General features: G+C 33.7%; 2 protein-coding genes across 5 annotated transcripts; both read right to left on the bottom strand.

Moving 5' to 3' along the window:
* Positions 1-3,803: 3,803 nt before the first annotated feature.
* LOC108687649 (sodium/hydrogen exchanger 8) lies at positions 3,804-7,142 on the bottom strand. Its single transcript, XM_018193546.1, has 5 exons — positions 5,737-7,142; positions 5,485-5,654; positions 4,987-5,358; positions 4,575-4,906; positions 3,804-3,864 (listed from the first exon to the last, which is right to left on the bottom strand). Exons 1-5 carry the CDS (start codon positions 7,031-7,033, stop codon positions 3,840-3,842), a joined length of 2,196 nt encoding a protein of 731 aa, XP_018049035.1. The 5' UTR covers positions 7,034-7,142; the 3' UTR covers positions 3,804-3,839.
* An 832-nt stretch (positions 7,143-7,974) lies between these two features.
* On the bottom strand, positions 7,975-10,581 carry LOC108687670 (diphthamide biosynthesis protein 2). Of its 4 annotated transcripts, none has more exons than XM_018193574.1 (5): positions 10,394-10,581; positions 9,419-9,740; positions 8,847-9,328; positions 8,469-8,760; positions 7,975-8,153 (listed from the first exon to the last, which is right to left on the bottom strand). In XM_018193574.1, the coding sequence occupies exons 1-5, from the start codon at positions 10,520-10,522 to the stop codon at positions 7,975-7,977; spliced, it is 1,404 nt and encodes a 467-aa protein (XP_018049063.1). In that variant the 5' UTR covers positions 10,523-10,581. The 4 variants fall into 4 exon arrangements, with proteins under 4 accessions (XP_018049063.1, XP_018049062.1, XP_018049066.1 ...); XM_018193573.1 differs by having other exon boundaries at positions 9,419-9,752; XM_018193577.1 differs by having other exon boundaries at positions 9,419-9,658; positions 10,394-10,503.
* Between the last annotated feature and the right edge of the window lie 2,518 nt (positions 10,582-13,099).

A 13,099-nucleotide genomic window follows, 5' to 3' on the forward strand; every position in this document is an offset into this window, starting at 1 on the left:
TATATAAACACATGGATATATTGAAGCGATAACTTACATAGGTGTGACTCGCTGCTTGGCATTAGGATATAGTTAGAAGGAATTAATTAACAAATGATAATATAGAGTGAACTGTGTATAGCCCTTGATGTATGAGACATCCCCATTGATCTTCTTTTCCGACTCACGAGCGGAATAATTTTATTTGTGCGAAATAGATAGCAAAGAAAGGGAGAGGAAATGAGAGACAAGAATAGTCGCGAAGTGCTCCATTTCTTTTCGTTTTTCCCCCCTTTGCGATAGAGAGAGATTATCTTTCGCGCATAATATGTATAAATGTAAGAGATTCGCGGATATGGAATGATTATGGAGGGATCAGTCGGATGAAAGGGGAGGAAGTGGTATATAAATACAGGGACCCAATATATTGAAATTCACACACCAGGGACTCATGTTCTAATCGGTAGATTCTAAACGTTGTTCCGAACGAAATGAGATATGTTCAATCGGGTATATTAATCGCGCTCGAGAAGATCTCGAATGTCGATCTGATACGATACACCAATATTTAAATTATAATATTATACTTTGGGATCGGAGCAGCCGATATCATATCGCGGTTTAAAAATAATAAATTCCCGCATGACAAAGATTACGGTTGTAATCGCACGTGCGCTTCTCAGATAAACTTTCGACATTCCTTTTCTCGTGCAGACCGAGCCGCGAAATATGATACCGATTGCCTCCTCGTTCTGAATATGATAATTGCGTATAATACGCAAAACAAATAACTTGTACGACGTTAAACGTATAGCGGAATTGCATTGTGCGAATCGTCGGTCGTTCCTTAATTATAATTATTACTGAAATGTAAATCGTTGCGGAAATCCGCTTCTATTCAGTCTTCAAAGGACGACGAAGTGTATCGATACCACGACATTAAAATGCGACATTAGAATGCGAGGAATGTGGCCTTGATCGAGGAGTGAAAATTACGTCGACGATAAGTTGCGTGCGCATTGTCGAAGGGATTTTATCGCGCGATTTCCTCTTTGTAATCTTAAGATATTGGAATTGTTGGGGAGAACGCGAGTAATGGACATTTTTTTTTTTTTATGAGAGAATGCTTTGCTATCAAACACCAAGTTTTATTACATGTAAGTCACAATGCGCGCGAGATACTGTAAATATTGCGGATAAACCCGGTGCGGGGGTTTTGCACATTTTTAGAAGAGCGTTCGCATATTTAGACGATCAATCATTTGGCGATTAAACCGCGGAGGGGTTGGCAGAGACCTTTCCGAACGAGTCATGACATTAAAATGTACAGCAATTATATATCAGAACCAGATAGAATCTGAGAAGATATTGGATTGTACGCGCGCGAGAGCAAGAACGAAAAAGGGAGATAAAGAAGAAAGGGAGACGCGAAATTGTGTGGCGTACGATAATATTATTATTATCTCACTGATTGGTACATAGTCATACTGGTCTCGTAGCGTTATAGAGAGCCATTTAAACTCTGCATGCTTAGCCAATTTGCGATCGCCGGTAGATCCACGAGATCCCGCCGTGCGACGGACGTTTTAATAAAACGGGTGTAAAAACTATCGATAGAGACGCGTGTAGGCGTCCGCGATACGTGACGATCATCTTTAGAAGTTCATCGAGCCGACAAAAACGGGACATGCAAGTTACAGCGAATTGAACTTGGACGATGCGTCGCGAGAAAAACGACTGGAGCAACGGGACAGGGAAAGCAGAACGGTGTTGTTGTCATGCTCTTCTTCTAGACAATATCCCAGATTAGCTCGATAAAAATATGTCCTTTGTACCGGCTGGGTGATCGAATCCTCTCGCGAGAGGACCGAAGAGAACGCTTGATTGGCTAATTAATCCGCCTGATCGCGTCACATATCTGGGAGATGCGGAGGAACGGGAGACATCACTCGGGGCACGCGTCATCATTGGGTTTTTCTGCAAATAATAAGCGAATTGATTTCGAAATTTCACATGTTTAAGCGCGTTTCGTTCGGCATTTAGTTACAAGATTATGTTTGGAGTGAAGAAAGATTCGTTTTCGAACTTATTCGTGGAATCATTCCTTTCCTAGTCGCATAATCCATTTTACGTTAGCAAATTTCTATAAATTTCTCCTGATCCAACTGAAACTTTTTCTTCTACACTAATGTTCGAATGAATATTCGAAGATATGTTAAATCATCATTCATGCGAGCGTATCATATAATTAAAACGCACTCTTCCCTTCGGATATCTTTAGTGGATCACGACGCTTATGGAAAGGCTCAAGAAAGAGAAAAACAAAAATACCTAATATAATCATTGCGAATCTATTGTACGCTAATGTCTCGTGCTCCAGTCACTCGATGTAACGACCGTGCGAAGCGTTAAGAACTAGAGCATAATAAAATAGCCATAACGAATCGAACGAATAAATGGATTTGATGTTTAGACGCTGCCTCCGTTATGTGCCCTGCCGTAAAGAATAAAAAAATAACAGATAACCATGTACCCTCCCCTACCCCCCCCCCCATCTGAGAGAGAACGATATATAACATGGAAAATAAATTCGCAACAAAATAAATTGGTTCTCTTTTTTTTTCCACTTATCATCCATTATTTAAGGTAGAAAAACAACAGCTTGAAGTCTTGCTTTACGTGAGTTTATTATTATATATGTATATCACAAATTATATCACCTTTATTGTCCCTCGATGTGACTACGATCGTACAAAGTGTAATGTACAATATGTTCACGTTTTTCTTAATTTATATATGCATCTTTCGAATATTGGACGAAGAGAATAAGAGAATACTTTAACGAAATTCGTTCCGCAATTCCTTGAATATACTTTCCCGCTTGTATATCATTAGTTACAGAATGAACTTGTATTGCCTGACAAATGTAATCGGTTATATTTCACATGATTATTCTTAACAGTAGAACGTAGGATATATACTCGCATATTTTCTGCCAGCTGGTTTCTAACTACAAAATTCAGCTGGGTTAACGCTCGGCCTAAAGGAAGAAGATAACACATTCCTCCCACAAATGATATGATACGAAACACGTGCTGGTAACTTTTCACATGATATACGTATTTCCTCTTCACAATAATATCATCGCAGGTAATTAATAGGAAATGGATCCTTTTAATTCTAATTTCTTACATTTTCTCTGTTCATTCAAATTAAATACTTTCAAGGCTACAATACTTTGGCGAGGTCAATGTATAATCAATTTCATATCATAAATACTAACAAATATTGGCATAAACATTATACTAATATAGATAACAATATACTTTTTTTACAAGATTAAAATTTTGTGAAAGAGATAATAAGAAGAGGCTGTTGTAAATTATTTCAATCAATTTACCGTTATTTATGTTAATTTTATCAAGTTCTTTTCGAATAGCTTATTAGATTATCGAATAGTTTATCAGTTATTGAAGTAACTAATAAGTTATTAATATATAATTATATAATTGTATGATTGGTAAATAATATTAAATAAATAAAATATGCAATATTACTATCGGCACATTCCGTGACAGACTTCATTGTTTTCTGGTTATTATAATTTTACTTTCATGTACAATTTAATTTTAGAATAATTACAAATATGCACAACAAGATTAACATAAATAGAAACTTGTTATTTGTATATATATCTCTAATGTTAACGAAAGTATCAGATCATATAATCTCTAAATAGTTTAAACAATCTTCATTAATTCAACAAGTATTATTCGATATTATTCGATTAAAAAATTACATTGGAATAAGAGATTAATATAATCCACAGGAAAAAATATATTTGTGGAATAAGTTGGACTTTAATCAGACCAATCCTCCTCAGCTCTGCAAATTAATAATACTTTTGTTAATTTTTTACGATCTTGCTGAGATCAATTTACTGTCCATCACCGTTGCCAAGCTGCTTTTAAGGCAAGCATATTGGACAATACACTGTTGTTCACTATATAAGCAATAATATAACAATTTGTAATTATATAAATGCGTGTAAATATTAGGCGGAAACAAATAAATTACAAAAATATGATATACAAGGGACAATTATTAACATCTTAGAAAAATTTCACTCATATTGTAGCTGTATATTATAGAATTAGCTGTGCAAACTGACAATGTTCCACTACTCTTTCTCTTTCCATATAGTTGTCCACAAACTATAGAAATAATTAGCAAATTATATGAAATAACTTTCTATATGTCATTCAAATATATCAATGAAGTGCATTAATTAATAAAACGTTATGTAATAATATTAAGCAAATTTAAAGTCAAAGAGAAATTCTGTACTAACTTTAAATAGAGAAAATCGTAAAAGTCAGTTCGTTAGAATAGAGTAATGTTTGCAGCTTTAATGAAAACGAATTCTTATTCTTGTGAAAATATTTATACTGTTATACTGTTATAGATTTAATAGTATTATTAATAATATTTATATATACACCCATTTACAGGCAATATAATTTAAAAGCACATAGTTCAGCACACTTAAGGACACACCATACACACACAAAATAAATTAAATACTTAATATAGACCCATGTCTAGGACGTCCGTTCTTCTCCTTCCCGCGCGGTTGTTCCTTAGCTGTTCCAGTGATATTCAAATTCAATTGTGCGGTTGATGCCGTAGTCGCTTCGTCATCCGATTCTATTGGACTGATTCTGATTGCTTGGTACCATTGATTCGTCAAATCTGTCATCTGTGATTTACAGTCCTTCAACTCTTCCTGTGTGAATCGTCTCGTGAAGAACGGAATGAAAAATTTCAGATCCCATCTTGCGAAACCACGAATTCGCGATTGCAAGAAGGATACTTCCATTTCCTCCTCCGTGAGTTCCGACAAGTGTTCGGAATCAATGGTTTGTCCCTATAGATAGAAAAATAATGTATTATCTACACAAAGATTTTGTATATTAATTATTTGTACCGTAAGACTTTTTAAATTACCCATTCTCTTGTTTTGCTCAATGTAACTTCCTTATCCTTTTTCTTCCGCCTGCTGTTGTTTTTCTGCTTCTTTTCGGCCCTTAAAAATTTCAATAGAGGCATAGTGGATCCACCGAATATTAAAGTTGTGAACAATACGATGATAAGCGTCGTTGTTATAATAACGTGGCGTGTTTCATCGCTGAAATCTAAATGGAGTGACAATGCGTACGAAATAGCACCGCGCAGGCCACTAAACCACATGATGAACATCATTTTCCTCGTGATTTGATGCTCGCGGAAACGATTAACGAGTAAGGCCAATGGAAAGATATTGGCAGCTCTTCCGATCAGGCACAAGATCACAGACCAAACGACTAATGCTGGCTCAAACTAATATTAAAAAAAAATATCAAACAAATATTAAAAAAAAAAAGAAATTAATTAAAAATTAGAATTTAATTAAAAACATTTAAGGACTATTCGAATATATTATACCATATTCTTATTATACAATACCCTATGTCTAAAGCTGAATAATGCTAATCCCAAGTATGCAAAAACGCAGGTCTCAGCAATGAATGCTAAAGTTCGCATTGTCTGCTGCATTGTAATCTGCGTAACAGTTGACAAATTGAAATGTGTATAGTGCGACATGACTATTCCATTGAATAGAATTGCCATAATTCCTGCAACAATGAATTAGTATACAGTAAATAAAGTAGCAGTCATAATCAAGAAATTTTCTATATAATTATTACAAATGTTTACCTGACAGTTGTATGCCTTCTGCTAAAACATATGGAGCATATGTAAACACTAACATTATGCCAAACTCCAAAGATGGATTTTTCCTGAGGTCTACATGCTTCAACAGCAACGCGCTTATTAAAGCGAATACCACGCCAATACCCGCAGATGCGAAGAACATGAGGCAAAATCGATTCAGACCAAGTATGATAGCCTCGCTGGTCGTCGCCGCGTTGTTAGACTCTAGGACGGAGGTGGTCAATACGATAGAAATAGCATCGTTGAGAATTGATTCTCCAAAGACTAACATGTTCAGAACTGGATCAACATCCAGAGCATGAAAAATCGCAACGGTGGCGACTGGATCTACCGCTGATATTAACGACCCAAAGGCGAAGCTCTCAACGAAGCTAAGCTTGTATGCCACTTTTGCCAGACCGAGAAGATATATTCCAGCACCGATGACAAATGCAGAGATGGCCGTTCCAAAGATGGCAAATACCATGATACTGCCAATATTCTGAAAGAAGTTTCCCTTATGCAGATTATATCCTGATTCAAAGATGATGGGTGGAAGTAAGACTAGGAAAAATGCGGTCGGTGAGAAGGCTTCCTCCTTCCTCCAGTTTGCAATATTCTGATGTGACATGAGGTTTATGATCATGCCAATCGCAGCACCTAGGAAAACGATCACCACCGACTCGGGAAGGTACTGGAAATTAGTCTGCAGCATCAGATGTATTAACAATATGCCTAGCGCTAGGACGCATAGTACAAAGAATATAGACATGGAGCTGTTGTGCTCCTCTTCAGCAGAGCCCTTGTCAGGCAGGACTGGTTCTGCTGGAGCGGCTGTAGTCGTAGTAGCATTGGTTGAATTGACAGCATCTGGACTCTGCGATGATACAGAGATATCTGTTATGTTCTTGTCATTGATGGAACTTGGCGGTGTCGCACTGCTCCTCTCGGTCGTCTGGTCGCTTGCAACATTGTCAGGTTGCGCCGTGCTTGCGGATGGTAATGATGGCGGTTTCGTAGTTGTTGAACTAGCATTGTAACTGACAACGTAGCTTGTACTATTCGCAGATTGCGCTGTGCTAGATACTTCAGGTGATATGTTCACGTTTGTTGTGACATTCGGAATGACCGGAGCGTTCGTCACCGTGAACGTGATCTTGTTCTCGGTGACGATCCCGCTTGTATTTAGGTTAGTTGTGTCCTCGCCGTATGACACATGTCGCGATATACCACACAACAATAAGATCCCAACGACGAGACTCCAACTGCACGACAGTACGAAACGTGATCGAAATGTCATTTCTCAACGGTGTACCATTATCTTGCAGGTAGCAGAAGACAGCTTTGCAGCTTTCTCTCTTTTTCTCTTTTTGTCTATGTTTTGTTAGAACTCGGAAAGTTGTGAAAATTCTGACGTGTGACTAGTGAATTAGAATGTTCAAGATAACAGCTGACTCAGCCGCCAGTCTTTACAGACATAAAAAAATTCCCTAGATTATTATTATTATTATTTATACAAGATTCCTTGTGTGTATTATATAGAATAATTTTTGATATTATTATAATAATAATAATCTTTTGTTGATAGAAAAATATAAAAAAGGATATTTTTGTATTTTTACTTATGCTTTGTTTGTATCTTGGAACACTGCTAAGCGGGAATATTTATTGAAAGAATAGTTACTTTTTTATCTTTACCTTGATTTTTTAATATTATATCATTGATAAAATGTAAAAATATAAGGAATGATGTTAGAAACAGAGTTATGGTTATAAAATTGAAATACTTGGAGTTTTTATTGCCATCCTACTTATTCTATTAATTACTAAATCATTATGTCATTGATTATATTTTCTAGATACTTGAATGGGTCAGTTTTAAAACATTTTTGTAGTTCAAATGCGCGGATTGAAAATTCTAAAAATTTTTTTAATCGCTGTTCTCTCATTTTGGCGTATCAATTCTTATTTAATATCCTTTTGATTCTTTATCTATTTTTTGAAAATTTAAATTTTCAAAGTTACGACTTAAATTATAGAAATTCTGGAACTTATCTCTCTCTCTCTCTCTCTCTCTCTCTCTCTCTCTCTCTCTCTCTCTCTCATTTTTTGATAAATTAATTGATGTTACATTTGATTATACCTTTGATATTTTGCTAAATTTTGAAAATTTAAATTTTTCAGGAGACGAAAAACTTCAGGAAAAAAGAATGGATGAAAATTCTCTACGTAGAAGTATATTTATTCTATTTGTGCGTTATGATTATCTGTTTTTAACGTTTCATTCGTATACTCCCACGCTAATCCAATGCGACCAGTTTCTGCTGGTTGTACAGGATCTTCACCTAATCTTTGTTCGACACCTTTCCAAGATCTTTCTTGTAAATATTGAGCTCCAGCCTTACCAATAGCAACAGTACCTAATAAAAGAATTGCTATATAATAATTGTTGCAGTCTACATAAAATCACTTTAAATTATTAAATTGCTTACACAGAAAATATAAACATATAAAAAAATTTAATCCTTAAACAAAAATTCTTTAGTAAAAGTAATCATAAAATGTGAAAAAAAAACATATCTCTTTGATCTGCCAGAAATGAATTAATGTGGCCAAAGATTAAATAATTTCTTATTAAAAATAATGATATGATTTCAAGATTGCAGTTTTTATATCTTATTTTATATCTTATTAATTTCTTAAAATTTCTTTTTATTTAAATAAATTGAATATACCTGATGAACGAACTGTCAGAGCATTCATTTGATCTGTACATAAAGTATCATTCTCACAATTTCTAACTTTACTAGTAATGAGAGAGACATCCGAATCCATTGATGGCTTAAAGTTGATGTAGTGAGAACCACCAGGTAATATCTGCCGAAAGTCCATAAAATATTGTGGAGAAAACTCTCTCGCGCTGTTAAATGCTAATTCAACTTCGTACACCGTAAGTATGGGTTTAAAAAAGTCTCTTGAGTCAAATACTTCATTCTCTGGACAAGCTATCACAACAAAAGCATCAATCTGAAATAAAAGTCAAGTATTCGTTGATTTAAGTAAGATAAAATTAAATTCAATATGTTTCATTATATTATACATAACTGATGTACCTCCGTGAAATTTGCAAGCTTGGCAGGATTTATTTTTCCTACACTAAGAAGATAAGACTTTTTATTCTTTTGTTTGAGTATTCTTTTTACTGTGTTTATAGCTGTTAAATATTCTTGAATGCCCAATGTGGCCACTACAATTCCCACAACTTTGGCATCTCTCAACTTTTCTATTAAGAATCTTCTTCGTTTTAACCAAGATGTATTCAATGCTTCAAACTCGGTAATTTTACAATTTGTAGAATAATACCACTTCTTCACTGGTATACTCATCGCTAATAACGCAAGAGTTTTTTCTTTCTCGCCCAAAAAGAATCCTTCATAATCTTGTATTTTATATCCATTTTCTAAAGTATAATTTTTACCTAAGACAATTGTGGCCGGGCTTGTTTTTATATCAGTATATTCCACATTTGATGTACAATTTAATTTAGACAAAATTAAGTGTTTATATATAGGTTTCAATATATTATATATATATTCTGTAATCATAACAATTTACATTTATATCTCCACCTTCATCATCATCATCGCCAGTTTTCTCTATTTCTAACAATATTTTAAACATTTACCAATTTTATGTGCATATGCCACGTCATAGAAAAATACAATCTTCTTTGTGCAATCGGAAAAGATTCGCTTAAACTCGTCAGCGAATTCCGTCGTGTCCAATTGGTTTCTCGGTAAAACGTGAAAAATCGGTAAACGACCGGTAGGATTAAGGCAAGCGTGTCCAAAGTGTATTATGCCATCTGCATCAATGTGTTGCGCTGTTATCTCGTCGACACAACAACTACCACAAGTCGTGTCCCCTAAAATATATATTTTCTGCCCTACTTCTTTTTCTAAACGTAGCGCAACTTCTACCGAGTTTGGTAACAAGTTATCTGGAAACTGTAGACATACCTATAATACATGAGAGAGCATTACAACTCCAAAAAGATATTTAGTTAATAACAAAATTCATATATTCATATATTCATATAGTTATATAGAATTCTAATTACATATAACAAAAATTATCTAACCATGAGATAATATGCTATATAACTGTTCACATCAAATATATGTATTAGATAATTTAAGATCTGTTTTTTTATAGCTAAAGTACACATTTTTGAAACTTAAAGTGAAATGTACGTAGATGTACGTTTAATAGGTATTTGACTAAAGTGAAGAGAAAAAAATTCTAGCCCAGTCTAGTGAGGAATAAAAAACAGACTCCTAAAGACTTGCAATGTTTGCAATTAACTTAACTTAGCCTAATCTTATTTACCATCAATAAATATCTTCAGCAATGTGATCAACATTATCATTACTGTGTTATGGGTTATTCTCCATTTAATATTCTCATAACAAATATAATGATACATCTCTAGAAAAGATATTGTTTTTAAAAAATTGACACATAACCTCAACTTTATTTTTAATTCATGAAAAAAAAAAACGATGCTAAATCTTTTAGAGACCTGCAACTATACTATCCTACACTATTAACATTAGTATAAAAAAAGAGTCATTTTTAAAAACGTATGTATTCTTTAAACCTGTTTTAAAGCATTCGTCCGGATCCAACGAGCACATTTCTCTACTTCGTATGGATCGTTCTGATCGTCTATCACCTCGATGACTTCCTCGTCCTTTGCAGATTTTTCGATCTTCGTCAACGAGATCATGTCGTAGAGCCCGCGAGAATTCGGCGCAGAGATTTGTTTACGATTGCTACATGCATACGTGTGTTACTGGAATTCGCATATGGCGGGTCTTCCTTCACGAGCCCCCACAAACCTGCGCAATTTGCGCAGTGGTCACCCCTCTTCCTTCCTCATGATTCATTCCACGCAAATTCTTTCCTTTTCTTCTACTGGGACAGCAAATGTATTTTTATAAATAATATAATCTACTTATATATGAATGCTCGAAAGACAGAAGGAAGGATTTTGATCTATTATTTCTGTTGCATCCTTTCGCGTCTCTTCTGTTCAGAAGATGGAATATTGTACATTTTGAAATGGAGAAACGAAGATGTTTCGCTCGAGAATAAACACTTGAGATCTTACTTCTAATAATAATTTTTTCGCCTTTACGCTCTCGAACAATGCACCGATTACTATTCGATTTTCGAAGCACAATTATTTTATGATAAAACTAGAAATATTAAATTAATGCAACAATTTAATATTATTGAAACTAAGAGATAATAGAAATTTATTGGAAAAAAATATTGACGGAAAATATTTAAAAATATTTTTATGTTTAAAGATAGCCAGAATTTAAAAATATTTTCATTGAAAAATGTAATCGAAAGAATAATTATCAACTATGAATATTACTTTGCTTATTTTACGATATCTTGAATCTCTTCTTAGAGTACTATGAAACATCGTTATTTTTTTTTATGTTAATAGGAATATTAAAATCTGATGTTAATGAAAAAAAAACTTCTTATAAAAATACTTATTAAGGATATTATTAGCTAAAAATTATTAAAATATTTATTAATTTAATATGACATTACTACTCTGATTCTGTTCATGATTACGTTTTAAGATCGAAAAAGATTTTTATACTCATCAATCTATTTCCAATTATAAAAAATATCGTTTTAATATCGTGCTACTCGGTTTTATAAAATTTATATCTCGTTGAGACATGTAACAAAGCAGGCGATCTAGGCCAGGAAATGAAACGCGGAAATGAATTGCATCAAATAAATGTATTCGTATAAATCTGCGTGCATAAAAAATATTTAAACGTGTGATAATAAATAAATACAAATATAATAATTATAATTTTCATTACTCTTTCGAATTATAAACTTATATCCAATCGTAATTCCTATATTCCTATGAATTCACAAACTTGCGACGTTTGGCATTTAATTTAATTCTTCTCGTGCAATTTTTTTACATTGGAAGGAAATTGAATTCTCTTCTGAATTATATTGATATCGAGCCTTGACCTAGGCACTGCTGTTATCCTTAATAAATTCGAAAAAAAAAAATAAAGTCATCCTCATTATAATGATGGAGAACAGTCGAGAAAAATAGCTGAAAAGATAAAATGACGACAGTTTTTTAAGTACATAGAGTATGAAATTTACATAGGAAGATCCAAAAGTTTTCGATCCAACTCACTTCGAGACGTTAAAACTGGATTTAGTTTCGGCTATCAAGCGACTCAACATCTACTGTTATTATGTATTCAATTGCATTGTTTTAAGTAGTGTGATTTTAATCTCGAATTCTAATCTTGAAATAGACGAGTCGCGTTTGTCAAAATGTCAAAATGTTCAAGATGAAGTATTGTATCAATCAAATTCTTGACCAAAGAAGGACTTACACCAATACAGATTAAATAATTTATATGGAGTGATATAAAAATTTTTCTCCATTCTATTCTTTCGAATGTGAGAATGTGTACTAAATTATTTAAATTGGGAATCTTTTGATATTCCGCGCAGTCGATCTGCGAAAGCTATCATTCCAAAAACAATCGATCTTGTGGGGGTTGAATTGTTGAATATCTTTCTGTTGTACAAAGAAATGAGTAACGGGCGCATAAAGTGTTGTCGTGAGTTTTTAGATAGATAAAACTTCAACCAAAGAACAGATGTTTAGAATCGATTACTTTTACTGGAGACGTGACTATGGTTCAACAAAAAAGATTACAGCTATCATTTTTTGAGATCCCCAGGGAATTTTTTTGATTGATTATAAGAAAAGAAACACAACGGAATGTAAGATACTTATACGCAACACTTCTGCACCGTTTTGGACCTTACTACGTATATCAATTTAAAAAAACTTCATGCAATGATCATTTCGTTAAGCACATCGACGCTCTCCAAGACACAGAACATAAGATTTAGTACCCGATCACTATACTAGCGTGTTGTCTTATACAGCTCGTACGCTCGTACCAAATTTCGTTATTACTATTTCACCTGTTTGTTTATATCATTGTGAAAATAATTTAAAGTAGTATATTGTAAAAGAAATCAGGTTGAATTGTATACAAGATTGTATAATTCTGTGACACATATAGCACTATGTTACAAACAATGATACCTTTTTTTAAAAATCTGAGTATACTGAGATAAACGATTGGAAAATAAAATATTCTTTAAATTATATTTATAATATATTATCACTGTACCATTTGTCTTCACTCTCGTCAGCGGTTGTATTGTTAACATCTCAAATTGTTAACATGTTAACATGTAATAATTGCAAACTTGCGAACACGTAATC

This window comes from Atta colombica, unplaced genomic scaffold, assembly GCF_001594045.1.
Source record: "Atta colombica isolate Treedump-2 unplaced genomic scaffold, Acol1.0 scaffold210, whole genome shotgun sequence".
Classification (NCBI taxonomy): domain Eukaryota; kingdom Metazoa; phylum Arthropoda; class Insecta; order Hymenoptera; family Formicidae; genus Atta; species Atta colombica.